General features: G+C 60.9%; 1 protein-coding gene across 1 annotated transcript in view; it reads right to left on the bottom strand.

Annotated features, from left to right (window-relative positions):
• LOC133361644 (coiled-coil domain-containing protein 162-like) overlaps positions 1-25,882 on the bottom strand; it is a 197,096-nt gene that overhangs the window by 40,401 nt on the left and 130,813 nt on the right. The window contains exons 21-27 of the mRNA XM_061580629.1: positions 10,449-10,569; positions 10,233-10,342; positions 8,933-9,086; positions 8,184-8,233; positions 7,041-7,214; positions 5,825-5,977; positions 197-331 (exon numbers count right to left, since the gene is read on the bottom strand). Of these exons, the coding sequence (XP_061436613.1) occupies positions 197-331; positions 5,825-5,977; positions 7,041-7,214; positions 8,184-8,233; positions 8,933-9,086; positions 10,233-10,342; positions 10,449-10,569 (897 nt within the window). The remainder of the gene's footprint in view (positions 1-196; positions 332-5,824; positions 5,978-7,040; positions 7,215-8,183; positions 8,234-8,932; positions 9,087-10,232; positions 10,343-10,448; positions 10,570-25,882) is intronic.

The raw sequence follows: 25,882 nt of genomic DNA, 5'->3' as shown, positions 1-25,882 counted from the left end.
GTGCCAGTGTGTAAACATCACCACAAAGGAAACAAAGGCGGCCAGGCGTGATGCTGGCCGCCCACCCCCTCGTGTGCCGTTGCCGGGCCTTCATAGGTGCTCGCTCAGAGCACTTGCCCCATCAGTCTGTTATAGGCTATACTGGGCGTCTTTGTGTGCGAGTGAGCGAGGGGTGTGCAGCGAGGCGACTGCTCACTTGCTGTAGCTCTGCAGTTGATTTGGAGTGGCTCCTCCTCAGGCTGCTCTGTCTCCAGTAGCTCAGCACCCTCATCTTGCTCACCAGCGTCTCCAGGTGGCTCTTATCCTCTCGCAGCCTCTGCACCTCCTCGTGCTGAACACGCCGCTCAGTCACAGGCAGGGGTGGTTTTGGGTGGGCGCAGACCCCGTGAGTCACAAAACGTCAAGCGGCCATCAACAAACAGCACTGTCAAAGTTGTGTGTTAGATGAGAGTTGTAACACACTTCTTGAGACATTAGTGGAAGACACCTTACAAATAAATGTAAATTATTCTTATTGTTATACACGTACGTATGTTGAACTAACTTTCGCACCGCATGTAGCCAAACCACGCTAATGGGGGAGAGAGACGATTTTGGGAGGGAATTCCAAAGTGGAGCAGTGCGAGGGGAAGAAGCAGAGAGAGAGAGAGAAGTGTCTCAAGAAAGAGGAGAGTCCTGCCAAGTTTTCACAGCAGTGAGGCGATGCTGCTGCTGTGTGATCCCAATTGAGGTCATTTGCAGGTAATTTTTTTCAACATTTTAATGTTTTATTCCAATACCAATGACGCATTACATCAGGGCCGGGCCCCTGGCTCGACTCCCCATTGGTTGTGGCTGAGGCAGGGAGAGTCAATCATTATCATCCAGGTGTAACCAATTAATCATCCAGGTGTAACCCATTTATCATCCAGGTGTAACCTCACATTACACAAGTGTAGTGACATGGAATGGGTCACTGTGGCATAAAGCGCTGGTTGCTGTCACAGAAGGGGATCGGAGGTGTAGTAGCCCTGTCTTCCAGCAGGATGTCATGAGCCATAGAGAGGGACGGGGGCAGAGGGGGTACATGTGGTAAAGCCTACTGGGTGTATAAAGGAAAGACCCTGAGCGAGGGTTCGGGGCTGTTGTTTGGAGTGGAACCATCGTGCTGCTGGAGTCCTCGTCACCGTCTTCACCTTGTCGGCGTTGTTGGTCAGGCAGCCTGTTAGCTGTCCTTACCCTAGCATAGTTACCGCTTGTACCTGTGAAGGCTATAATAAATATAGTGCCTCCTACTGATAGTGTCTGCGAGTGATTCACTACACATGGAAGATTTTGAAATAAAAGCAATAGCTTCAAGCACACTAAAACCTCCTGCTTGGTTTAGATATGTGAATGACATATTGGTGCTCTGGCCACACGGTAAAGATACACTTAACGGATTTTTAAATCATCTCATTCAGTTCACCATGGAAGTGGAAGCTGACAAAACTCTACCATTTCTGGATATTCTGCTCGGACGGGGTCGAAATAGTAAAATAACATACAGCGTTTACCGAAAGAAAACGCATACTGACGCCTTTTTGAATGCAGTCACACCATCACCCCGCGCAGAAATCTGCTCTTATCAAGATGCTCATTCATCGAGCTAAGAAAGTGTCAGATGGTGACAGTCTGAGAAGTGAAATTCAACATGTAAAAGAAGCGCTGCAAAATAACGGTAATAATGATGCACAAATCAACAGGGCATTGAATGCCAAAACCAAATCAAATAAGACAAGCATTGAAACTGCCCAAGTAATTAAAACGATCAAAATACCGTACATTGCAGGAGTAAATGATAAACTAGCCAGATGTTTGGAAAAAACAAAGCATCCGAGTCAGATTTGGCATGGTACATAAAATACAGAAATTAATATCTGGTACAAAAGATGTATTACCGAAGCGATCAACAGAAGGCGTGTACAGGATTAACTGCACTTGTGGAATATGTTATGTTTGGCAAACAGGATGAATGATCAGCACGATACTAAAAGAACATCACAAAAATATCAAATACTCCCAAATACAACTGTCAGCAGTAGCAGAACACGCGTGCCAACAAGGACACTCAATTGATTTTGTTAATTATGAAATTCTGTGCAAAACTAGCTACTACTGGCCAAGACTAATTAGATAATCTATCGAAATTAAAAGAAAAAAAAATAATTGTAACCGTTCGGATAGCTACCGACTTAGTGCTGCGTGGAAGCGAATCAAATAATACATTGTTTAAATGAATTTTTTGCTTTTATTATTGTCAATAGATATTTTTTTATTTTATACTTATATTTATTTATTTTTCCTATCTACGTGACTTTACCGAAAGAACCAAGAATATGTTTAAATATATGCCTATACAGGGTACGATACTTCAATAGGGATTACCGTTGGTATGGAAATTTTTATACACACAATGGACAGGAAAGACAAAATCAAAGGGCTCGAATAATGCACATGCATAATGTATGTTGGCTCATGAAACCCTCCCCCCCCACAAGAGCGCAGAAGTGTGGTCACCACATCTACGCCTCTATATAAGGAACGAAACAGATGGACTTCTCCACAAATCTGGCTGCCGCCTGATGAAGCTAGTTGTAATTACTGGCGAAACGTTGTACTCAGATTGTAAATGTTGTGGCTTGGCTCTCCAACACACCGGTGTGCTGTACTCGTGATGAATTGGCATGTTCTGTTTACATGCAACCCTTTCTCGTTGGCTGTGTCGAGTGTATTGTTTGTTTGCATTTTGACCACAAGTATTGTGGTTAATGCACACATGTTTCCTCGTAAAAACGTTTCAGTTTTTTTGCCAGAAAAAAGGGGAAAACCCCTATTATTATATTTTGGTACTGGGAAAGGAGGTCTAATGATGTAGATGCTTACCACTAGCCCTCATTACTTTGATAGTGCATTGTCTTTGAGCTGTATGCCTTTTGGCGTCCTCTGGTCTAGCACCAATTGAGACGAGGCTCAAAGGAAAGCTGTCTCTGGTGTGGGTCAATCAGTTTCAAGGACAATGCATATATTATCAGAGTGTGTGTTTTTTATTTGCATTTTGACCACAAGTATTGTGGTTAATGCGCACGTGATTCCTTGTAAAAAGGTTTCAGTTTTGTTGCCAGAAAAAAGGGGAAAACCCTATTATTAAATTTAGTATTTTACCAGGTGAGGCCCACTGAGCTAAAAATATCTCTTTTTCATAAGCGACCTGGCTCAACGTAGTGGCTTATCATGCGGAAATTTACAGCAGCCAAATACTCTAAATGCATGTTTCTAAATGTGGAGGGAGAACCCGGGAGAAAAAGCCACGCAACTACGTGGAGAGAGACACTCAAACTCCAAATATACAGGCGCCAGGGTCGGGATCGAACCCACGACCTCCTGTATACCAGGTGAGGTAGTTAACATATCACCAATGTGGCGACCTAGAGGAGTCCCACGACTGGTTCAGATATTCGTCACTGGTGTTGGCCACGAGTGGAAATCGAACTCAGGTCACCAGGTTCTTAGCGCAGCGCGCTACCCACTGCGCCACCGGTTTTCATTTCAACTACACACAGTCACATAAAGAAACGCAGATTATACATCAATATACAATGGACAGGAAAGACAAAATCAAAGGGCTCGAATAATGCACATGCATAATGTATGTTGGCTCATGAAACCCTCCCCCCCCACAAGAGCGCAGAAGTGTGGTCACCACATCTACGCCTCTATATAAGGAACGAAACAGATGGACTTCTCCACAAATCTGGCTGCCGCCTGATGAAGCTAGTTGTAATTACTGGCGAAACGTTGTACTCAGATTGTAAATGTTGTGGCTTGGCTCTCCAACACACCGGTGTGCTGTACTCGTGATGAATTGGCATGTTCTGTTTACATGCAACCCTTTCTCGTTGGCTGTGTCGAGTGTATTGTTTGTTTGCATTTTGACCACAAGTATTGTGGTTAATGCACACATGTTTCCTCGTAAAAACGTTTCAGTTTTTTTGCCAGAAAAAAGGGGAAAACCCCTATTATTATATTTTGGTACTGGGAAAGGAGGTCTAATGATGTAGATGCTTACCACTAGCCCTCATTACTTTGATAGTGCATTGTCTTTGAGCTGTATGCCTTTTGGCGTCCTCTGGTCTAGCACCAATTGAGACGAGGCTCAAAGGAAAGCTGTCTCTGGTGTGGGTCAATCAGTTTCAAGGACAATGCATATATTATCAGAGTGTGTGTTTTTTATTTGCATTTTGACCACAAGTATTGTGGTTAATGCGCACGTGATTCCTTGTAAAAAGGTTTCAGTTTTGTTGCCAGAAAAAAGGGGAAAACCCTATTATTAAATTTAGTATTTTACCAGGTGAGGCCCACTGAGCTAAAAATATCTCTTTTTCATAAGCGACCTGGCTCAACGTAGTGGCTTATCATGCGGAAATTTACAGCAGCCAAATACTCTAAATGCATGTTTCTAAATGTGGAGGGAGAACCCGGGAGAAAAAGCCACGCAACTACGTGGAGAGAGACACTCAAACTCCAAATATACAGGCGCCAGGGTCGGGATCGAACCCACGACCTCCTGTATACCAGGTGAGGTAGTTAACATATCACCAATGTGGCGACCTAGAGGAGTCCCACGACTGGTTCAGATATTCGTCACTGGTGTTGGCCACGAGTGGAAATCGAACTCAGGTCACCAGGTTCTTAGCGCAGCGCGCTACCCACTGCGCCACCGGTTTTCATTTCAACTACACACAGTCACATAAAGAAACGCAGATTATACATCAATATACATATTATCTACTTGCGAAATGGATACGCTTAGCTTTAAAATTTCAATGTATTTTTTTTGTATCCCACAAATGCTTACAGCACTCGTACAGTTACCTCCAGTGTTCACAAGGACGTGACATTAATCAGATCAATTGTCTAGAGCTACGTTCATCTCCCCCACACGCTTCGGCATAACACAGTGGCCCTTCATCTCGAGTCTTGGACAGATGCAAACAACTATACGCATTGACGTCTGTTTTTTTATTTTTTTAAACTGGAGGGGGGGGGGGTAAGTGAGAAGTGGAGGAGGGTTGCACATAGTATCAGCTGTTGCGCCTGCTACGGGGGATCTCGGAGTGTGAACGCGCTCGGGGCAATCGCACTTGGGGCGAACGCGCTCGGAACGAACGCGCTCAGAGTGATCACTCACAACGCGCTGCTCAGTTACCCCACTGCTGGGGAGGCGGGGGGGGGGGATGAAAAACTAAATACATTAAAAAAACCCTGCAGTGTTTATCACAGAGCGACAACTTCTGTTGTCTGCACGGTGTCAGTAGCGGCTGCGCAAGGGAGCCCCCGGCTGGACACACACCATGAGCACTGCTACCTCTCAGCGGTATCTGTGGGAGAGTTTCAAGGTTCAAAGTTCGCTTTCTGCCACCGAAGTGGGAATTCAAGAGAGCGAAAATAGAGTCGTCACATTTTCAAGAGTGACTGGAGTCACTGAAATAGCCAAAAGAAAACAAAGTACTCCGATGAACAATAAAAATATAAATGGGAAACAAAAACAAATTAAAAGTTTCGCAGTCACAAAGATCGTGGGATTGGATCGAAATATGAAACGCCGAACAAAGAACACCATACGAGCATTCGTTTAACAGCTCCAACGCAATTCTCAATTTTAGCTTTGTAAGAAATCAAGACAAAATTTACGTCAAATGATCCTCATACTTCGTCGGCCACTAGCGACTCAAGAGAAACAACCGTGACAACGGAAAAGCGAGCCTCCCCTGGGCCACGCGCCAGCTGGATGGAGCCTCCTCACCTTGATCAGGTTCCTCTGCAGGGAACAGTCCTCCCTGTTCACTCCGCTCTTCCTGCGGAGGAGCCGGATACTCTCGACCCCCTCCCTGCGCACGAGCGCGACCGAGTCGAGTGCCTCCCGGTGCAGCTCTGTCCTGAACTCGTCCAGCGCGCCCTGCGGCACAAACACACACCCTCGTCCCATCCCAACACCCTGCGACACAGACACACTCCCTGGTCTTATCCCAATGCCATGCTGTCCAAGCACGCACCCCATCCCAACGCCCTGCTGCATCGACACGCCCCCCCCCATCCCAAACGCCCTGCTGCACAGACACGCACCCCATCCCAACGCCCTGCTGCATCGACACGCCCCCCCCCCCATCCCAAACGCCCTGCTGCACAGACACGCACCCCATCCCAACGCCCTGCTGCATCGACACGCCCCCCCCCCATCCCAAACGCCCTGCTGCACAGACACGCACCCCATCCCAACGCCCTGCTGCATCGACACGCCCTGCTGCATCGACACGCCCCCCCCCCATCCCAAACGCCCTGCTGCACAGACACGCACCCCATCCCAACGCCCTGCTGCATCGACACGCACCCCATCCCAACGCCCTGCTGCATCGACACGCCCCCCCCCATCCCAAACGCCCTGCTGCACAGACACGCACCCCATCCCAACGCCCTGCTGCATCGACACGCACCCCATCCCAACGCCCTGCTGCATCGACACGCCCCCCCCCCCATCCCAAACGCCCTGCTGCACAGACACGCACCCCATCCCAATGCCCTGCTGCGGACACGCTCCCTCGTCCCATACCGCTACGCTCACTCTCTCACTCAATGCCCTTCCCGGCAGTCTGCACCGACACACACACAACGGTCAGCATCAGCAGTCAAAACGTGTCTGGTGCAGTGAGAAGCGCCGGCGTGGCAGACCGACGTTTACCGGCCACATCTCCACCACGAGTGAACGTTGTGCGGTTCGGCAAGGGTGTGGGGTGGGGGGGGTGGTGGGCTGGCTTATGTTGATGGATTGAGTTGAAGGAACGAGTTGAAGGAACGAGTTGAAGGAAGGAGTTGAAGGAACGAGTTGAATGAACGCATTGAAGGAAGGAGTTGAAGGAACGCCGGTGTTTACGGAAACCAGGAAGCGACATTCGCATCCACAGGAACGCCACCGGACAACGCGGAGCCCTGCGACTAAGACGACTATTACGACGTCATCTCACCATGACGGCGAAGAGGTCGGAGCAGAGGCTGCGTATGAGCGCGTCGTACTCGGCGCGCTCCTCGTCGCGCGCCCGCTGCCGTGCTCGCTCCTCAGAGCCGCGCGCCTCCGCGAGCTGCGAGCGCAGAGATGTCACCTCGACGAGCAGCCGCAGCGTCCCTTCGCCGAGCTCGTGCTGCCGCGAAAAGCACACGCAGGGAGAACACGTGGGCATCAAACACGGGCATCACACGCGGGCAGCACACACGGGCAACACACGTGTGCAGTACACACGGGCAACACACACGGGCAACACACGTGTGCAGTACACACGTGTGCAGTACACCCGGGCAACACACGTGGGCAGCACACGCAGAGAGCACACGCAGAGAGCACACGTGGGCATCACATGTGCAGGTCAACACCTCGAGGAGAAAAGTTTACACTTGAAACTAGATCTCTTGGATGGTAAATTCACCGCGTGTTACCCCACCGTATTAACAGCCCCACCTTCTGGGGAAACGAGTCCCCACTCCCTCACCCCCATCTCTGTTGCACAGACTCGTCATGTCAGGTGAGTTCTGTGCGACGGGAGACACTCCGAACAGATTATGTGACTGGCTGTAACGGGCTCGTGAAGTGTCAAACAAAAGCTTCAATGGAAGTAAAAAATCACCACGTGTGTGTGAGAATGCAACTTGGGCTGCCACCTTTACCGCTGTGCAACCAAACTGGACACATTTCTCGGTCAGCATTAGGTCTATGAGCAGAACGGTGGCGTTCACTGGAATAAAGCTCAACACAATACTGCTACCAGACCCCAATGCAAATCAATTCGTACAACGTGAGCACGGATAATAATAATAATTATAATCAAAGTTTACATCACGTCGTTCATGCAAAACTGCATCTGACAATGCTGTACAAGACAACAGCAAAAAAAATACAAAAACATAGCACACCTAAACCAAGGTCCACACAACCATGGGGGGAAAGAGACACGCAAACTCGAAATATATAGCAGGCGTCAGGGTCGGGATCGAACCCACTACCTCCTGAATACCAGACCAGGTGCTTTAACATCTCCTATCCACCGCGGCAAGTCCCCAGTCACGGCCGTGTGGGTGCGAGCGCCGAGAGACAACGGCTGCGGTTTCTGTCCCACCTGCACGTCGAGCTGCTCCATGGGTCGGGCCGCCTCCTGCAAAGCGGCGACTTCCTGCAGAAGACGGAGATCGCCGCACCAGTGAACCGGAGTATGACCCATTGTGGCGAGGTGTTAACTACCTCGCCTGGTATACAGGTCATGGGTTCGATCCCGATCCTGACGCCTGCTGTATATTTGGAGTTCATGCGTCTCTCTCCCCGTGGTCGCGCGTATTTTCTCCGGGTCCTCTGATTTTTCCCTCCACATTTAGAAACATGCGATTATAGTATTTGGCTGATATGAATTTCCACGTGATAAGCCACTTCTTCGATCTATCATTTGTGATAGCTAGGTTGCTTCTGAAGCTCAGTGGGCCTTGAACTGGTAAAATAAAAGTTGTTTTTAATCGCAATCTGCAGGGTGCACTGCCAGCTTTGCTCTTGATTCTCAACGCCGCAGAGGTGACCAGCGCACGGACTGCTATAGGAGCTACCGGGAACGAGCGGCAAAATCCCACGGCTGTACTCTGCCACGCTCGAAAGTCTACGCAGCCCGTCTCCACCAAACCCAGCATCGACCGGCGCTATGAAGTACGGTCAGTAATCCCCAAGATCCGCACGGTGTGGGCACAGCCTCACCCAGCGCACACGTGCGAGGGGGGAGAACTCAAGAGAACAAATAATGGAGTCTCGGTCGCGTGAGTGACCTTGGCGCCACCAACACTGCACAAGGCAAAGCAAGGTGGTTGTGGGGGAGGCGGGGGGCACGTGCCTGCTCGCGCTGCTGCAGCAAGCGCTGCTGGTGGCGCAGCAGGTGCTCATAGAACATTGAGAAGGCCTGGAAGTTGCTCCGCTCCCTCTGCATGACGTGCGAGGCGAGCGTCGCCAGGCCACGGGAGAGGTGCGCTTTGTCCAGCCGCACCTGTGGCCACACGGAGGGTATGCCTTCAGCAACCACACCAACGCAATGCACCGATGCACCAACACACCACATGAACACACCGCACTGCACGCAGATGGAAGGGCGCTTGTTTACTCAAATTCCAGTAAAACTCGGTCATACATAGGTTGGGAGGGATTCCCTAGAAACACCTCAAACGCCCTCTTCCCGACTTGTTTTTCAAACCTTCCTTATCACCACCCCCACTCTTTACCACTCGCCCCCCCCCCCCCAACGCCCTTGTCTCCAGCGGTTCAAGCTGTCCACGAGCTTTCCTCAGCTCCGACTTCCCTGTCGATCGGTGACTCGCCTTGGGTTTTCATCGAATCATGCGCGGTCGGCGGTCAGCCAACGGCGCGAGTGGAACGCTTCGCTCCACCCCAGTTGACAGTTGACCACCCAGCGATGGGTAACCCGATTTTGAACCGCTTTCCATGACACGCGGGGTACGCCGTTGGCGACCCATACACAGAGACAAATATGCCATTGGTTGTCAATTGAGATGGTGCGACTGGGATTATGCACAACAGCAATCATCACCCCCCTAGTGGCAGACGAATGCCTGCCGGCAGGCCCAGGTGCTGAGTCACTTTGTGCCCCAGCGTATTGGGTGCCATATCAAACACAAATTATTATTATTATTACTCACAGTACACACACAGATAAATAATACAATTACATGCATCACTTACACTAACAAGCAAAGACAAAGATCCCCTGTATAGCCTTTAACAGAGCTTTTTGGCAAGTGCTGTGAGTGAGCACCCATTTAGGCCAGAACAGGACACGAGGAGGTGGGAAGCCAGCACCACGCCTGGCCACCTTTGTCTCCCTAGTGCCGATGTTTACACACCGCACCAGGTGCTCATTTGAGGCCAAGTTAACTTCGGGGAGGCCCAGGATTGGTTCAGAAATTCATCATAGATGTCAGCCATGAGCAGGAACCGAACTCGGGTCGCCACGTTCATAGCGCACTGCACTAACCGCTGCACTACCGCTCCCCATGAGCAGCACACACACGACATAGACACACTAACAGACACACACACACGACATGGAGACACACACGACACGGACACACACACTACACTAACGTGTGCTCGGAGTTAGGGGCTGTGGAGCTCTCACTTCAGTCTCCGAGAGCTGTGCGTGCTCCAGGAGATGATAGACAAAGTCCTCCACGATGGCAGGCCGCTCATTGGTGAGGTTTTCACTCATCAGGGGGTGCCTCCACAGGTCTCCTCGAGCGCAGAGCAGACGGGAAGCATGACACGGGCACCGTGAGTACGGGCTCTGAGAGTGTTGGAGAGTTGTGGTTAATGTACCAGTGAGGCGGGAGTGTACCTGTAGGGAGTGCAGCCTCCTCCCGTGCCCTCTCGGACACAGCCAGCGCAAGCTCTGCGCTGACGTTCCTGTGTGTCTCTTGAATCATCCTGCACTCCAAACTGTCAATCAGCTTCTCCAGCTGAAAGAGAAAATGTCAATTCAAGGCCTTGTGTATAACCGAGTTTTGTAAGCGTGGGGTGCGGTGTGCGTGGGGTGCGGTGAGCGGGGGGTGCGGTGTGCGTTAAGTGCGGTGAGCGTGGGGTGCGGTGAGCGTGGGGTGCGGTGAGCGTGGGGTATGGTGAGAATGTGGTGCGGTGAGTGTGGGGTTCGGTGAGCGTGGAGTGCGATGAGCATGGGGTGCGGTGAGCATGGGGTGTGGTGAGCGTTTGGTGCGTTGAGCTTGGGGTGCGGTGAGTGTGGGGTGCGGTGAGTGTGGGGTGCGGTGAGCGTGGGGTGTGGTGAGCATGGGGTGCGGTGAGCGTAGAGTGCGGTGAGTGTGGGGCGCGGTGAGAGTGGGGTGCGGTGAGCGTGGGGGTGCGGTGAGCGTTTAGTGCGGTGAATGGGGGGTGCGGTGAGCGTGGGGTGCGGTGAGCGTTTTGGGCGGTGAGCTTGGGGTGCGGTGAGCGTGGGGTGCGGTGAGCTTGGGGTGCGGTGAGCGTGGGGTGCGGTGAGCGTGGGGTGCGGTGTGCGTGGGGTGCGGTGAGAATAGAGTGCGGTGAGCGTGGGGGTGCGGTGAGCTTGGGGTGCGGTGAGCGTTTGGTTCGGTGAGCGGCGGGGTGCGGTGAGCGGGGGGTGCGGTGAGCGTGGGGTGCGGTGAGCTTGGGGTGCGGTGAGCGGGGGGTGCGGTGAGCGTGGGGTGCGGTGAGCTTGGGGTGCGGTGAGCTTGGGGTGCGGTGAGCGGGGGGTGCGGTGAGCGTGGGGTGCGGTGAGCGGGGGGTGCGGTGAGCGTGGGGTGCGGTGAGCGTTTGGTTCAGTGGGCGGCGGGGTGCGGTGAGCGTGGGGTGCGGTGAGCTTGGGGTGCGGTGAGCGGGGGGTGCGGTGAGCTTGGGGTGCGGTGAGCGGGGGGTGCGGTGTGCATGGGGTGCGGTGAGAGTGGGATGCGGTGAGCATGGAGTGCGGTGAGCATTTGGTGCGGTGAGCGTTTGGTGCGTTGAGCTTGGGGTGCGGTGAGCATGGGGTATGGTGAGAATGTGGTGCGGTGAGTGTGGGGTTCGGTGAGCGTGGAGTGCGATGAGCATGGGGTGCGGTGAGCATGGGGTGTGGTGAGCGTTTGGTGCGTTGAGCTTGGGGTGCGGTGAGTGTGGGGTGCGGTGAGTGTGGGGTGCGGTGAGCGTGGGGTGTGGTGAGCATGGGGTGCGGTGAGCGTAGAGTGCGGTGAGTGTGGGGCGCGGTGAGAGTGGGGTGCGGTGAGCGTGGGGGTGCGGTGAGCGTTTAGTGCGGTGAATGGGGGGTGCGGTGAGCGTGGGGTGCGGTGAGCGTTTGGTGCGGTGAGCGGCGGGGTGCGGTGAGTGTGGGGTGCGGTGAGCATGGAGTGTGGTGAGCATGGGGTCCGTTGAGCTTGGGGTGCGGTGAGCGGGGGGTGCGGTGAGCGTGGGGTGCGGTGAGAGTGGGATGCGGTGAGCGTGGGGTGCGGTGAGAATTTGGTGCGGTGAGCGTTTGGTGTGTTGAGCTTGGGGTGCGGTGAGCGGGGGGTGCGGTGAGCGTGGGGTGCGGTGAGCGTTTGGTGCGGTGAGCGTGGGGTGCGGGGAGCATGGAGTGCGGTGAGCATGGGGTGCGGTGAGCGTGGGGTGCGGTGAGCGTGGGGTGCGGTGAGCGTGGGGTGCGGTGAGTGTGGGGGTGCGGTGAGCGTGGAGTGCGGTGAGCGTTTGGTGCCGTGAGCGTTTGGTGCGTTGAGCTTGGGGTGCGGTGAGCGTGGGGTGCGGCGAGCGTTTGGTTCGGTGAGCGGCGGGGTGCGGTGAGCGTGGGGTGCGGTGAGAGTGGGGTGCGGTGAGAGTGGGATGCGGTGAGAGTGGGGTGCGGTGAGCTTGGGGTGCGGTGAGCTTGGGGTGCGGTGAGCGTGGGGTGTGGTGAGCGGGGGGTGCGGTGAGCGGGGGGTGCGGTGAGCTTGGGGTGCTGTGAGCTTGGGGTGCGGTGAGCTTGGGGTGCGGTGAGCGTAGGGTGCGGTGAGCTTGGGGTGCTGTGAGCTTGGGGTGCGGTGAGCGGGGGGTGCGGTGAGCTTGGGGTGCGGTGAGCTTGGGGTGCGGTGAGCGGAAGGTGCGGTGAGCTTGGGGTGCGGTGAGCTTGGGGTGCGGTGAGCGGGGGGTGCGGTGAGCTTGGGGTGCGGTGAGCTTGGGGTGCGGTGAGCTTGGGGTGCGGTGAGCGTGGGGTGCGGTGAGCTTGGGGTGCGGTGAGCGTGGGGTGCGGTGAGAGTGGGATGCGGTGAGCATGGGGTGCGGTGAGCGTTTGGTGCTGTGAGCGTTTGGTGCGTTGAGCTTGGGGTGCGGTGAGCATGGGGGTGCGGTGAGCGTTTGGTGCGGTGAGAATGGGGTGCAGTGAGCGTGGGGGTGCGGTGAGCGTGGGGTGTGGTGAGCGTTTGGTGCGGTGAGCGTTTGGTGCGTTGAGCTTGGGGTGCGGTGAGTGTGGGGTGTGGTGAGCGTTTGGTGCGGTGAGCGTTTGGTGCGTTGAGCTTGGGGAGCGGTGAGTGTGGGGTGCGGTGAGCGTGGAGTGTGATGAGCATGGGGTGCGGTGAGCGTGTGGTGCGTTAAGCTTGGGGTGCGGTGAGTGTGGGGTGCGGTGAGCTTGGGGTGCGGTGAGCGTGGGGTGCGGTGAGCGGGGGGTGCGGTGAGCGGGGAGTGCGGTGAACTTGGGGTGCTGTGAGCTTGGGGTGCGGTGAGCTTGGGGTGCGGTGAGCGTAGGGTGCGGTGAGCTTGGGGTGCTGTGAGCTTGGGGTGCGGTGAGCGTGGGGTGCGGTGAGCGTGGGGTGCGGTGAGCTTGGGGTGCGGTGAGCGGGGGGTGTGGTTAGCTTGGGTGCGGTGAGCTTGGGGTGCGGTGAGCGGGGGGTGCGGTGAGCTTGGGGTGCGGTGAGCTTGGGGTGCGGTGAGCTTGGGGTGCGGTGAGCGTGGGGTGCGGTGAGCGTTTGGTGCGGTGAGCGGCGGGGTGCGGTGAGTGTGGGGTGCGGTGAGCATGGAGTGTGGTGAGCATGGGGTCCGTTGAGCTTGGGGTGCGGTGAGCTTGGGGTGCGGTGAGCGGGGGGTGCGGTGAGCTTGGGGTGCGGTGAGCTTGGGGTGCGGTGAGCTTGGGGTGCGGTGAGCGTGGGGTGCGGTGAGCTTGGGGTGCGGTGAGCGTGGGGTGCGGTGAGAGTGGGATGCGGTGAGCATGGGGTGCGGTGAGCGTTTGGTGCTGTGAGCGTTTGGTGCGTTGAGCTTGGGGTGCGGTGAGCATGGGGGTGAGGTGAGCGTTTGGTGCGGTGAGAATGGGGTGCAGTGAGCGTGGGGGTGCGGTGAGCGTGGGGTGTGGTAAGCGTTTGGTGCGGTGAGCGTTTGGTGCGTTGAGCTTGGGGTGCGGTGAGTGTGGGGTGCGGTGAGCGTGGAGTGCGATGAGCGTGGGGTGCGGTGAGCATGGGGTGTGGTGAGCGTTTGGTGCGGTGAGCGTTTGGTGCGTTGAGCTTGGGGAGCGGTGAGTGTGGGGTGCGGTGAGCGTGGAGTGCGATGAGCATGGGGTGCGGTGAGCGTGTGGTGCGTTGAGCTTGGGGTGCGGTGAGTGTGGGGTGCGGTGAGCTTGGGGTGCGGTGAGCGTGGGGTGCGGTGAGCGGGGGGTGCGGTGAGCGGGGAGTGCGGTGAGCTTGGGGTGCTGTGAGCTTGGGGTGCGGTGAGCGTGGGGTGCGGTGAGCGTGGGGTGCGGTGAGCTTGGGGTGCGGTGAGCGGGGGATGTGGTTAGCTTGGGGTGCGGTGAGCTTGGGGTGCGGTGAGCGGGGGGTGCGGTGAGCTTGGGATGCGGTGAGCTTGGGGTGCGGTGAGCTTGGGGTGCGGTGAGCTTGGGGTGCGGTGAGCGTGGGGTGCGGTGAGCGTTTGGTGCGGTGAGCGGCGGGGTGCGGTGAGTGTGGGGTGCGGTGAGCATGGAGTGTGGTGAGCATGGGGTCCGTTGAGCTTGGGGTGCGGTGAGCTTGGGGTGCGGTGAGCGTGTGGTGCGTTGAGCTTGGGGTGCGGTGAGTGTGGGGTGCGGTGAGCTTGGGGTGCGGTGAGCGTGGGGTGCGGTGAGCGGGGGGTGCGGTGAGCGGGGAGTGCGGTAAGCTTGGGGTGCTGTGAGCTTGGGGTGCGGTGAGCATGGGGTGCGGTAAGCGTGGGGTGCGGTGAGCTTGGGGTGCGGTGAGCGGGGGGTGTGGTTAGCTTGGGGTGCGGTGAGCTTGGGGTGCGGTGAGCGGGGGGTGCGGTGAGCTTGGGGTGCGGTGAGCTTGGGGTGCGGTGAGCTTGGGGTGCGGTGAGCGTGGGGTGCGGTGAGCGTTTGGTGCGGTGAGCGGCGGGGTGCGGTGAGTGTGGGGTGCGGTGAGCATGGAGTGTGGTGAGCATGGGGACCGTTGAGCTTGGGGTGCGGTGAGCTTGGGGTGCGGTGAGCGGGGGGTGCGGTGAGCTTGGGGTGCGGTGAGCTTGGGGTGCGGTGAGCTTGGGGTGCGGTGAGCGTGGGATGCGGTGAGCTTGGGGTGCGGTGAGCGTGGGGTGCGGTGAGAGTGGGATGCGGTGAGCATGGGGTGCGGTGAGCGTTTGGTGCTGTGAGCGTTTGGTGCGTTGAGCTTGGGGTGCGGTGAGCATGGGGGTGCGGTGAGCGTTTGGTGCGGTGAGAATGGGGTGCAGTGAGCGTGGGGGTGCGGTGAGCGTGGGGTGTGGTGAGCGTTTGGTGCGGTGAGCGTTTGGTGCGTTGAGCTTGGGGTGCGGTGAGTGTGGGGTGCGGTGAGGGTGGAGTGCGATGAGCGTGGGGTGCGGTGAGCATGGGGTGTGGTGAGCGTTTGGTGCGGTGAGCGTTTGGTGCGTTGAGCTTGGGGAGCGGTGAGTGTGGGGTGCGGTGAGCGTGGAGTGCGATGAGCATGGGGTGCGGTGAGCGTGTGGTGCGTTGAGCTTGGGGTGCGGTGAGTGTGGGGTGCGGTGAGCTTGGGGTGCGGTGAGCGTGGGGTGCGGTGAGCGGGGGGTGCGGTGAGCGGGGAGTGCGGTGAGCTTGGTATGCTGTGAGCTTGGGGTGCGGTGAGCTTGGGGTGCGGTGAGCGTAGGGTGCGGTGAGCTTGGGGTGCTGTGAGCTTGGGGTACGGTGAGCGTGGGGTGCGGTGAGCGTGGGGTGCGGTGAGCTTGGGGTGCGGTGAGCGGGGGGTGTGGTTAGCTTGGGGTGCGGTGAGCTTGGGGTGCGGTGAGCGGGGGGTGCGGTGAGCTTGGGGTGCGGTGAGCTTGGGGTGCGGTGAGCTTGGGGTGCGGTGAGCGTGGGGTGCGGTGAGCGTTTGGTGCGGTGAGCGGCAAGGTGCGGTGAGTGTGGGGTGCGGTGAGCATGGAGTGTGGTGAGCATGGGGTCCGTTGAGCTTGGGGTGCGGTGAGCGGGGGTGCGGTGAGCGTGGGGTGCGGTGAGGGTGGGATGCGGTGAGCGTGGGGTGCGGTGAGCATTTGGTGCGGTGAGCATTTGGTGCGGTGAGCATTTGGTGTGTTGAGCTTGGGGTGCGGTGAGCGGGGGGTGCGGTGAGCGTGGGGTGCGGTGAGCGTTTGGTGCGGTGAGCGTGGGGTGCGGGGAGCATGGAGTGCGGTGAGCGTTTGGTGCGGTGAGCGTGGGGTGCGGTGAGCGTGGGGTGCGTTGAGCGTTTGGTGCGGTGAGCGTGGGGTCCGGTGAGCGTGGGGCGCGGTGAGCGTGTGGTGCGGCGAGCGTTTGGTTCGGTGAGCGGCGGGGTGCGGTGAGCGTGGGGTGCGGTGAGAGTGGGGTGCGGTGAGAGTGAGATGCGGTGAAAGTGGGGTGCGGTGAGCTTGGGGTGCGGTGAGCTTGGGGTGCGGTGAGCGTGGGGTGCGGTGAGCGTGGGGTGCGGTGAGCTTGGGGTGCGGTGAGCGTGGGGTGCGGTGAGCGGGGGGTGCGGTGAGCGGGGGGTGCAGTGAGCTTGGGGTGCTGTGAGCTTGGGGTGCGGTGAGCTTGGGGTGCGGTGAGCGTGGGGTGCGGTGAGCTTGGGGTGCTGTGAGCTTGGGGTGCGGTGAGCGTGGGGTGCGGTGAGCTTGGGGTGCGGTGAGCGTAGGGTGCGGTGAGCTTGGGGTGCTGTGAGCTTGGGGTGCGGTGAGCTTGGGGTGCGGTGAGCTTGGGGTGCGGTGAGCTTGGGGTGCGGTGAGCGTGGGGTGCGGTGAGCGTTTGGTGCGGTGAGCGGCGGGGTGCGGTGAGTGTGGGGTGCGGTGAGCATGGAGTGTGGTGAGCATGGGGTCCGTTGAGCTTGGGGTGCGGTGAGCGGGGGTGCGGTGAGCGTGGGGTGCGGTGAGAGTGGGATGCGGTGAGCGTGGGGTGCGGTGAGCATTTGGTGCGGTGAGCATTTGGTGTGTTGAGCTTGGGGTGCGGTGAGCGGGGGGTGCGGTGAGCGTGGGGTGCGGTGAGCGTTTGGTGCGGTGAGCATGGGGTGCAGGGAGCATGGAGTGCGGTGAGCATGGGGTCCGGTGAGTGTGGGGTGCGGTGAGCGTGGAGTGCGGTGAGAGTGTAGTGCGGTGAGTGTATGGTGCGGTGAGTGTAGGGTGCGGTGAGTGTGCAGTGCGGAGAGAGTGGAGTGCGGTGAACTAGGGGTGCGGTGAGCTTGGGGTGCGGTGAGCGGGGGGTGCGGTGAGCGGGGGGTGCGGTGAGCTTGGGGTGCGGTGAGCGTTTGGTGCGGTGAGCATTTGGTACGGTGAGCTTGGGGTGCGGTGAGCTTGGGGTGCGGTGTGGGGTGTGGTGAGCGTGGGGTGGGGTGAGCGTGGGGTGCGATGAGCGTAGAGTGCGGTGAGTGTCGGGTGCGGTGAGAGTTTGGTGCGTTGAGCTTGGGGTGCGGTGAGTGTGGGGTGCGGTGTGGGGTGTGGTGAGCGTGGGGTGCGGTGAGCGTGGGGTGCGGTGAGCGTAGAGTGCGGTGAGTGTGGGGTGCGGTGAGAGTGGGGTGCGGTGAGCGTGGGGTGCGGTGAGCGTGGGGTGCGGTGAGCGTTTGGGGTGGTGAGCGGTGGGGTGCGGTGAGCATGGAGTGCGGTGAGCATGGGGTGCGGTGAGCATGGGGTGCGGTGAGAGTGGGATGCGGTGAGCGTGGGGTGCGGTGAGCGTTTGGTGCGGTGAGCGTTTGGTGCGTTGAGCTTGGGGTGCGGTGAGCGGGGGGTGCGGTGAGCGTGGGGTGCGATGAGCGTGTGGTGCGGTGAGCGTGGGGTGCGGGGAGCATGGAGTGCGGTGAGCATGGGGTCCGGTGAGCATGGGGTGCGGTGAGCGTGGAGTGCAGTGAGTGTGGGGGTGCGGTGAGCATGGAGTGCGGTGAGCATGGGGTGCGGTGAGCATGGGGTGCGGTGAGAGTGGGATGCGGTGAGCGTGGGGTGCGGTGAGCGTTTGGTGCGGTGAGCGTTTGGTGCGTTGAGCTTGGGGTGCGGTGAGCGGGGGGTGCGGTGAGCGTGGGGTGCGATGAGCGTGTGGTGCGGTGAGCGTGGGGTGCGGGGAGCATGGAGTGCGGTGAGCATGGGGTCCGGTGAGCATGGGGTGCGGTGAGCGTGGAGTGCAGTGAGTGTGGGGGTGCGGTGAGCATGGGGTGCGGTGAGAGTGGGATGCGGTGAGAGTGAGGTGCGGTGAGCTTGGGGTGCGGTGAGCGGGGGGTGCGGTGAGCATGGGGTGCGGTGAGAGTGGGATGCGGTGAGAGTGGGATGCGGTGAGAGTAAGGTGCGGTGAGATTGGGGTGCGGTGAGCTTGGGGTGCGGTGAGCGTGGGGTGCGGTGAGCGGGGGGTGCGGTGAGCGGGGGGTGCGGTGAGCTTGGGGTGCGGTGAGCTTGGGGTGCGGTGAGCTTGGGGTGCGGTGAGCTTGGGGTGCGGTGAGCGTGGGGTGCGATGAGCGTGGGGTGCGGTGAGCATGGGGTGTGGTGAGCGTTTGGTGCGGTGAGCGTTTGGTGCGTTGAGCTTGGGGAGCGGTGAGTGTGGGGTGCGGTGAGCGTGGAGTGCGATGAGCATGGGGTGCGGTGAGCGTGTGGTGCGTTGAGCTTGGGGTGCGGTGAGTGTGGGGTGCGGTGAGCTTGGGGTGCGGTGAGCGTGGGGTGCGGTGAGCGGGGGGTGCGGTGAGCGGGGAGTGCGGTGAGCTTGGTGTGCTGTGAGCTTGGGGTGCGGTGAGCTTGGGGTGCGGTGAGCGTAGGGTGCGGTGAGCTTGGGGTGCTGTGAGCTTGGGGTACGGTGAGCGTGGGGTGCGGTGAGCGTGGGGTGCGGTGAGCTTGGGGTGCGGTGAGCGGGGGGTGCGGTGAGCTTGGGGTGCGGTGAGCTTGGGGTGCGGTGAGCGGGGGGTGCGGTGAGCTTGGGGTGCGGTGAGCTTGGGGTGCGGTGAGCTTGGGGTGCGGTGAGCGTGGGGTGCGGTGAGCGTTTGGTGCGGTGAGCGGCAAGGTGCGGTGAGTGTGGGGTGCGGTGAGCATGGAGTGTGGTGAGCATGGGGTCCGTTGAGCTTGGGGTGCGGTGAGCGGGGGTGCGGTGAGCGTGGGGTGCGGTGAGAGTGGGATGCGGTGAGCGTGGGGTGCGGTGAGCATTTGGTGCGGTGAGCATTTGGTGCGGTGAGCATTTGGTGTGTTGAGCTTGGGGTGCGGTGAGCGGGGGGTGCGGTGAGCGTGGGGTGCGGTGAGCGTTTGGTGCGGTGAGCGTGGGGTGCGGGGAGCATGGGGTGCGGTGAGCGTTTGGTGCGGTGAGCGTGGGGTGCGGTGAGCGTGGGGTGCGTTGAGCGTTTGGTGCGGTGAGCGTGGGGTCCGGTGAGCGTGGGGTGCGGTGAGCGTGTGGTGCGGCGAGCGTTTGGTTCGGTGAGCGGCGGGGTGCGGTGAGCGTGGGGTGCGGTGAGAGTGGGGTGCGGTGAGAGTGAGATGCGGTGAAAGTGGGGTGCGGTGAGCTTGGGGTGCGGTGAGCTTGGGGTGCGGTGAGCGTGGGGTGCGGTGAGCGTGGGGTGCGGTGAGCTTGGGGTGCGGTGAGCGTGGGGTGCGGTGAGCGGGGGGTGCGGTGAGCGGGGGGTGCAGTGAGCTTGGGGTGCTGTGAGCTTGGGGTGCGGTGAGCTTGGGGTGCGGTGAGCGTAGGGTGCGGTGAGCTTGGGGTGCTGTGAGCTTGGGGTGCGGTGAGCGTGGGGTGCGGTGAGCTTGGGGTGCGGTGAGCGTAGGGTGCGGTGAGCTTGGGGTGCGGTGAGCTTGGGGTGCGGTGAGCTTGGGGTGCGGTGAGCTTGGGGTGCGGTGAGCTTGGGATGCGGTGAGCGTGGGGTGCGGTGAGCGTTTGGTGCGGTGAGCGGCGGGGTGCGGTGAGTGTGGGGTGCGGTGAGCATGGAGTGTGGTGAGCATGGGGTCCGTTGAGCTTGGGGTGCGGTGAGCGGGGGTGCGGTGAGCGTGGGGTGCGGTGAGAGTGGGATGCGGTGAGCGTGGGGTGCGGTGAGCATTTGGTGCGGTGAGCATTTGGTGTGTTGAGCTTGGGGTGCGGTGAGCGGGGGGTGCGGTGAGCGTGGGGTGCGGTGAGCGTTTGGTGCGGTGAGCATGGGGTGCAGGGAGCATGGAGTGCGGTGAGCATGGGGTCCGGTGAGTGTGGGGTGCGGTGAGCGTGGAGTGCGGTGAGAGTGTAGTGCGGTGAGTGTATGGTGCGGTGAGTGTAGGGTGCGGTGAGTGTGCAGTGCGGAGAGAGTGGAGTGCGGTGAACTAGGGGTGCGGTGAGCTTGGGGTGCGGTGAGCGGGGGGTGCGGTGAGCGGGGGGTGCGGTGAGCTTGGGGTGCGGTGAGCGTTTGGTGCGGTGAGCATTTGGTACGGTGAGCTTGGGGTGCGGTGAGCTTGGGGTGCGGTGTGGGGTGTGGTGAGCGTGGGGTGCGGTGAGCGTGGGGTGCGGTGAGCGTAGAGTGCGGTGAGTGTCGGGTGCGGTGAGAGTTTGGTGCGTTGAGCTTGGGGTGCGGTGAGTGTGGGGTGCGGTGTGGGGTGTGGTGAGCGTGGGGTGCGGTGAGCGTGGGGTGCGGTGAGCGTAGAGTGCGGTGAGTGTGGGGTGCGGTGAGAGTGGGGTGCGGTGAGCGTGGGGTGCGGTGAGCGTGGGGTGCGGTGAGCGTTTGGGGCGGTGAGCGGTGGGGTGCGGTGAGCATGGAGTGCGGTGAGCATGGGGTGCGGTGAGCATGGGGTGCGGTGAGAGTGGGATGCGGTGAGCGTGGGGTGCGGTGAGCGTTTGGTGCGGTGAGCGTTTGGTGCGTTGAGCTTGGGGTGCGGTGAGCGGGAGGTGCGGTGAGCGTGGGGTGCGATGAGCGTGTGGTGCGGTGAGCGTGGGGTGCGGGGAGCATGGAGTGCGGTGAGCATGGGGTCCGGTGAGCATGGGGTGCGGTGAGCGTGGAGTGCAGTGAGTGTGGGGGTGCGGTGAGCATGGAGTGCGGTGAGCATGGGGTGCGGTGAGCATGGGGTGCGGCGAGAGTGGGATGCGGTGAGCGTGGGGTGCGGTGAGCGTTTGGTGCGGTGAGCGTTTGGTGCGTTGAGCTTGGGGTGCGGTGAGCGGGGGGTGCGGTGAGCGTGGGGTGCGATGAGCGTGTGGTGCGGTGAGCGTGGGGTGCGGGGAGCATGGAGTGCAGTGAGTGTGGGGGTGCGGTGAGCATGGGGTGCGGTGAGAGTGGGATGCGGTGAGAGTGAGGTGCGGTGAGCTTGGGGTGCGGTGAGCGGGGGGTGCGGTGAGCATGGGGTGCGGTGAGAGTGGGATGCGGTGAGAGTGAGGTGCGGTGAGATTGGGGTGCGGTGAGCTTGGGGTGCGGTGAGCGTGGGGTGCGGTGAGCGGGGGGTGCGGTGAGCGGGGGGTGCGGTGAGCTTGGGGTGCTGTGAGCTTGGGGTGCGGTGAGCTTGGGGTGCGGTGAGCTTGGGGTGCGGTGAGCGTGGGGTGCGGTGAGCGGGGGGTGCGGTGAGCGGGGGGTGCGGTGAGCTTGGGGTGCTGTGAGCTTGGGGTGCGGTGAGCTTGGGGTGCGGTGAGCGTGGGGTGCGGTGAGCTTGGGGTGCGGTGAGCGTGGGGTGCGGTGAGCTTGGGGTGCTGTGAGCTTGGGGTGCGGTGAGCTTGGGGTGCGGTGAGCTTGGGGTGCGGTGAGCGTGGGGTGCGGTGAGCGTGGGGTGCGGTGAGCTTGGGGTGCGGTGAGCGGGGGGTGCGATGAGCTTGGGGTGCGGTGAGCTTGGGGTGCGGTGAGCGGGGGGTGCGGTGAGCTTGGGATGCGGTGAGCGTGGGGTACGGTGAGCTTGGGGTACGGTGAGCATTTGGTGCGGTGAGCGTTTGGTGTGTTGAGCTTGGGGTGCGGTGAGCATGGGGGTGCGGTGAGCGTGGGGTGCGGTGAGAATGGGGTGCGGTGAGCGTGGGGGTGCGGTGAGCATGGGGTCCGGTGAGCATGGGGTGTGGTGAGCGTGGAGTGCAGTGAGTGTGGGGGTGCGGTGAGCATGGAGTGCGGTGAGCGTTTGGTGTGGTGAGCGTTCGGTGCGTTGAGCTTGGGGTGCGGTGAGCGTTTAGTTCGGTGAGCGGCGAGGTGCGGTGAGAGTGGGGAGCGGTGAGAGTGGGATGCGGTGAGAGTGAGGTGCGGTGAGCTTGGGGTGCGGTGAGCTTGGGGTGCGGTGAGCGTGGGGTGCGGTGAGCGGGGGGTGCGGTGAGCGGGGGGTGCGGTGAGCTTGGGGTGCTGTGAGCTTGGGGTGCGGTGAGCTTGGGGTGCGGTGAGCTTGGGGTGCGGTGAGCGTGGGGTGCGGTGAGCGTGGGGTGCGGTGAGCGGGGGGTGCGGTGAGCGGGGGGTGCGGTGAGCTTGGGGTGCTGTGAGCTTGGGGTGCGGTGAGCTTGGGGTGCGGTGAGCGTGGGGTGCGGTGAGCGTGGGGTGCGGTGAGCTTGGGGTGCGGTGAGCGGGGGGTGCGGTGAGCTTGGGGTGCGGTGAGCTTGGGGTGCGGTGAGCGGGGGGTGCGGTGAGCTTGGGGTGCGGTGAGCGTGGGGTACGGTGAGCTTGGGGTGCGGTGAGCATTTGGTGCGGTGAGCGTTTGGTGTGTTGAGCTTGGGGTGCGGTGAGCATGGGGGTGCGGTGAGCGTGGGGTGAGGTGAGAATGGGGTGCGGTGAGCGTGGGGGTGCGGTGAGCGTGGGGGTGCGGTGAGCATGGGGTGTGGGGAGCATAGAGTGCGGTGAGCATGGGGTCCGGTGAGCATGGGGTGTGGTGAGCGTGGAGTGCAGTGAGTGTGGGGGTGCGGTGAGCATGGAGTGCGGTGAGCGTTTGGTGCGGTGAGCGTTCGGTGCGTTGAGCTTGGGGTGCGGTGAGCGTTTAGTTCGGTGAGCGGCGGGGTGCGGTGAGAGTGGGGAGCGGTGAGAGTGGGATGCGGTGAGAGTGAGGTGCGGTGAGCTTGGGGTGCGGTGAGCTTGGGGTGCGGTGAGCGTGGGGTGCGGTGAGCGGGGGGTGCGGTGAGCGGGGGGTGCGGTGAGCTTGGGGTGCTGTGAGCTTGGGGTGCGGTGAGCTTGGGGTGCGGTGAGCTTGGGGTGCGGTGAGCGTGGGGTGCGGTGAGCGGGGGGTGCGGTGAGCGGGGGGTGCGGTGAGCTTGGGGTGCTGTGAGCTTGGGGTGCGGTGAGCTTGGGGTGCGGTGAGCGTGGGGTGCGGTGAGCGTGGGGTGCGGTGAGCTTGGGGTGCGGTGAGCGGGGGGTGCGATGAGCTTGGGGTGCGGTGAGCTTGGGGTGCGGTGAGCGGGGGGTGCGGTGAGCTTGGGGTGCGGTGAGCGTGGGGTACGGTGAGCTTGGGGTGCGGTGAGCATTTGGTGCGGTGAGCGTTTGGTGTGTTGAGCTTGGGGTGCGGTGAGCATGGGGGTGCGGTGAGCGTGGGGTGCGGTGAGAATGGGGTGCGGTGAGCGTGGGGGTGCGGTGAGCGTGGGGGTGCGGTGAGCATGGGGTGCTGTGAGCGTTTGGTGCGGTGAGCATTTGGTGCATTGAGCTTGGGGTGAGGTGAGTGTGGGGTGCGGTGAACGTGGAGTGCGATGAGCGTGGGGTGCGGTGAGCATGGGGTGTGGTGAGCGTTTGGTGCGGTGAGCGTTTGGTGCGTTGAGCTTGGGGTGCGGTGAGTGTGGGGTGCGGTGTGGGGTGTGGTGAGCGTGGGGTGCGGTGAGTGTGGGGTGCGGTGAGCGTAGAGTGCGGTGAGTGTGGGGTGCGGTGAGAGTGGGGTGCGGTGAGCGTGGAGTGCGGTGAGCGTTTGGGGCGGTGAGCGGTGGGGTGCGGTGAGCATGGAGTGCGGTGAGCATGGGGTGCGGTGAGCATGGGGTGCGGTGAGAGTGGGATGCGGTGAGCGTGGGGTGCGGTGAGCGTTTGGTGCGGTGAGCGTTTGGTGCGTTGAGCTTGGGGTGCGGTGAGCGGGGGGTGCGGTGAGCGTGGGGTGCGATGAGCGTGTGGTGCGGTGAGCGTGGGGTGCGGGGAGCATGGAGTGCGGTGAGCATGGGGTCCGGTGAGCATGGGGTGCGGTGAGCGTGGAGTGCAGTGAGTGTGGGGGTGCGGTGAGCATGGGGTGCGGTGAGAGTGGGATGCGGTGAGAGTGAGGTGCGGTGAGCTTGGGGTGCGGTGAGCGGGGGGTGCGGTGAGCATGGGGTGCGGTGAGAGTGGGATGCGGTGAGAGTGAGGTGCGGTGAGCTTGGGGTGCGGTGAGCTTGGGGTGCGGTGAGCGTGGGGTGCGGTGAGCGGGGGGTGCGGTGAGCGGGGGGTGCGGTGAGCTTGGGGTGCTGTGAGCTTGGGGTGCGGTGAGCTTGGGGTGCGGTGAGCTTGGGGTGCGGTGAGCGTGGGGTGCGGTGAGCGGGGGGTGCGGTGAGCGGGGGGTGCGGTGAGCTTGGGGTGCTGTGAGCTTGGGGTGCGGTGAGCTTGGGGTGCGGTGAGCGTGGGGTGCGGTGAGCTTGGGGTGCGGTGAGCATGGAGTACGGTGAGCTTGGGGTGCTGTGAGCTTGGGGTGCAGTGAGCTTGGGGTGCGGTGAGCTTGGGGTGCGGTGAGCGTGGGGTGCGGTGAGCGTGGGGTGCGGTGAGCTTGGGGTGCGGTGAGCGGGGGGTGCGGTGAGCTTGGGGTGCGGTGAGCTTGGGGTGCGGTGAGCGGGGGGTGCGGTGAGCTTGGGGTGCGGTGAGCGTGGGGTACGGTGAGCTTGGGGTGCGGTGAGCATTTGGTGCGGTGAGCGTTTGGTGTGTTGAGCTTGGGGTGCGGTGAGCATGGGGGTGCGGTGAGCGTGGGGTGCGGTGAGAATGGGGTGCGGTGAGCGTGGGGGTGCGGTGAGCGTGGGGGTGCGGTGAGCATGGGGTGTGGGGAGCATAGAGTGCGGTGAGCATGGGGTCCGGTGAGCATGGGGTGTGGTGAGCGTGGAGTGCAGTGAGTGTGGGGGTGCGGTGAGCATGGAGTGCGGTGAGCGTTTGGTGCGGTGAGCGTTCGGTGCGTTGAGCTTGGGGTGCGGTGAGCGTTTAGTTCGGTGAGCGGCGGGGTGCGGTGAGAGTGGGGAGCGGTGAGAGTGGGATGCGGTGAGAGTGAGGTGCGGTGAGCTTGGGGTGCGGTGAGCTTGGGGTGCGGTGAGCGTGGGGTGCGGTGAGCGGGGGGTGCGGTGAGCGGGGGGTGCGGTGAGCTTGGGGTGCTGTGAGCTTGGGGTGCGGTGAGCTTGGGGTGCGGTGAGCTTGGGGTGCGGTGAGCGTGGGGTGCGGTGAGCGGGGGGTGCGGTGAGCGGGGGGTGCGGTGAGCTTGGGGTGCGGTGAGCTTGGGGTGCGGTGAGCGTGGGGTGCGGTGAGCGTGGGGTGCGGTGAGCTTGGGGTGCGGTGAGCGGGGGGTGCGATGAGCTTGGGGTGCGGTGAGCTTGGGGTGCGGTGAGCGGGGGGTGCGGTGAGCTTGGGGTGCGGTGAGCGTGGGGTACGGTGAGCTTGGGGTGCGGTGAGCATTTGATGCGGTGAGCGTTTGGTGTGTTGAGCTTGGGGTGCGGTGAGCATGGGGGTGCGGTGAGCGTGGGGTGCGGTGAGAATGGGGTGCGGTGAGCGTGGGGGTGCGGTGAGCGTGGGGGTGCGGTGAGCATGGGGTGCTGTGAGCGTTTGGTGCGGTGAGCATTTGGTGCATTGAGCTTGGGGTGCGGTGAGTGTGGGGTGCGGTGAACGTGGAGTGCGATGAGCGTGGGGTGCGGTGAGCATGGGGTGTGGTGAGCGTTTGGTGCGGTGAGCGTTTGGTGCGTTGAGCTTGGGGTGCGGTGAGTGTGGGGTGCGGTGAGTGTGGGGTTTGGTGAGCGTGAGGTGCGGTGAGGGTAGAGTGCGGTGAGTGTGGGGTGCGGTGAGAGTGGGGTGCGGTGAGCGT

The sequence above is a fragment of the Lethenteron reissneri genome, chromosome 8 (genome assembly GCF_015708825.2).
Source record: "Lethenteron reissneri isolate LAM-NWPU_2019-01 chromosome 8, ASM1570882v1, whole genome shotgun sequence".
Classification (NCBI taxonomy): Eukaryota; Metazoa; Chordata; class Hyperoartia; order Petromyzontiformes; family Petromyzontidae; genus Lethenteron; species Lethenteron reissneri.
This window is presented reverse-complemented; position numbering and strand designations above follow the sequence as displayed.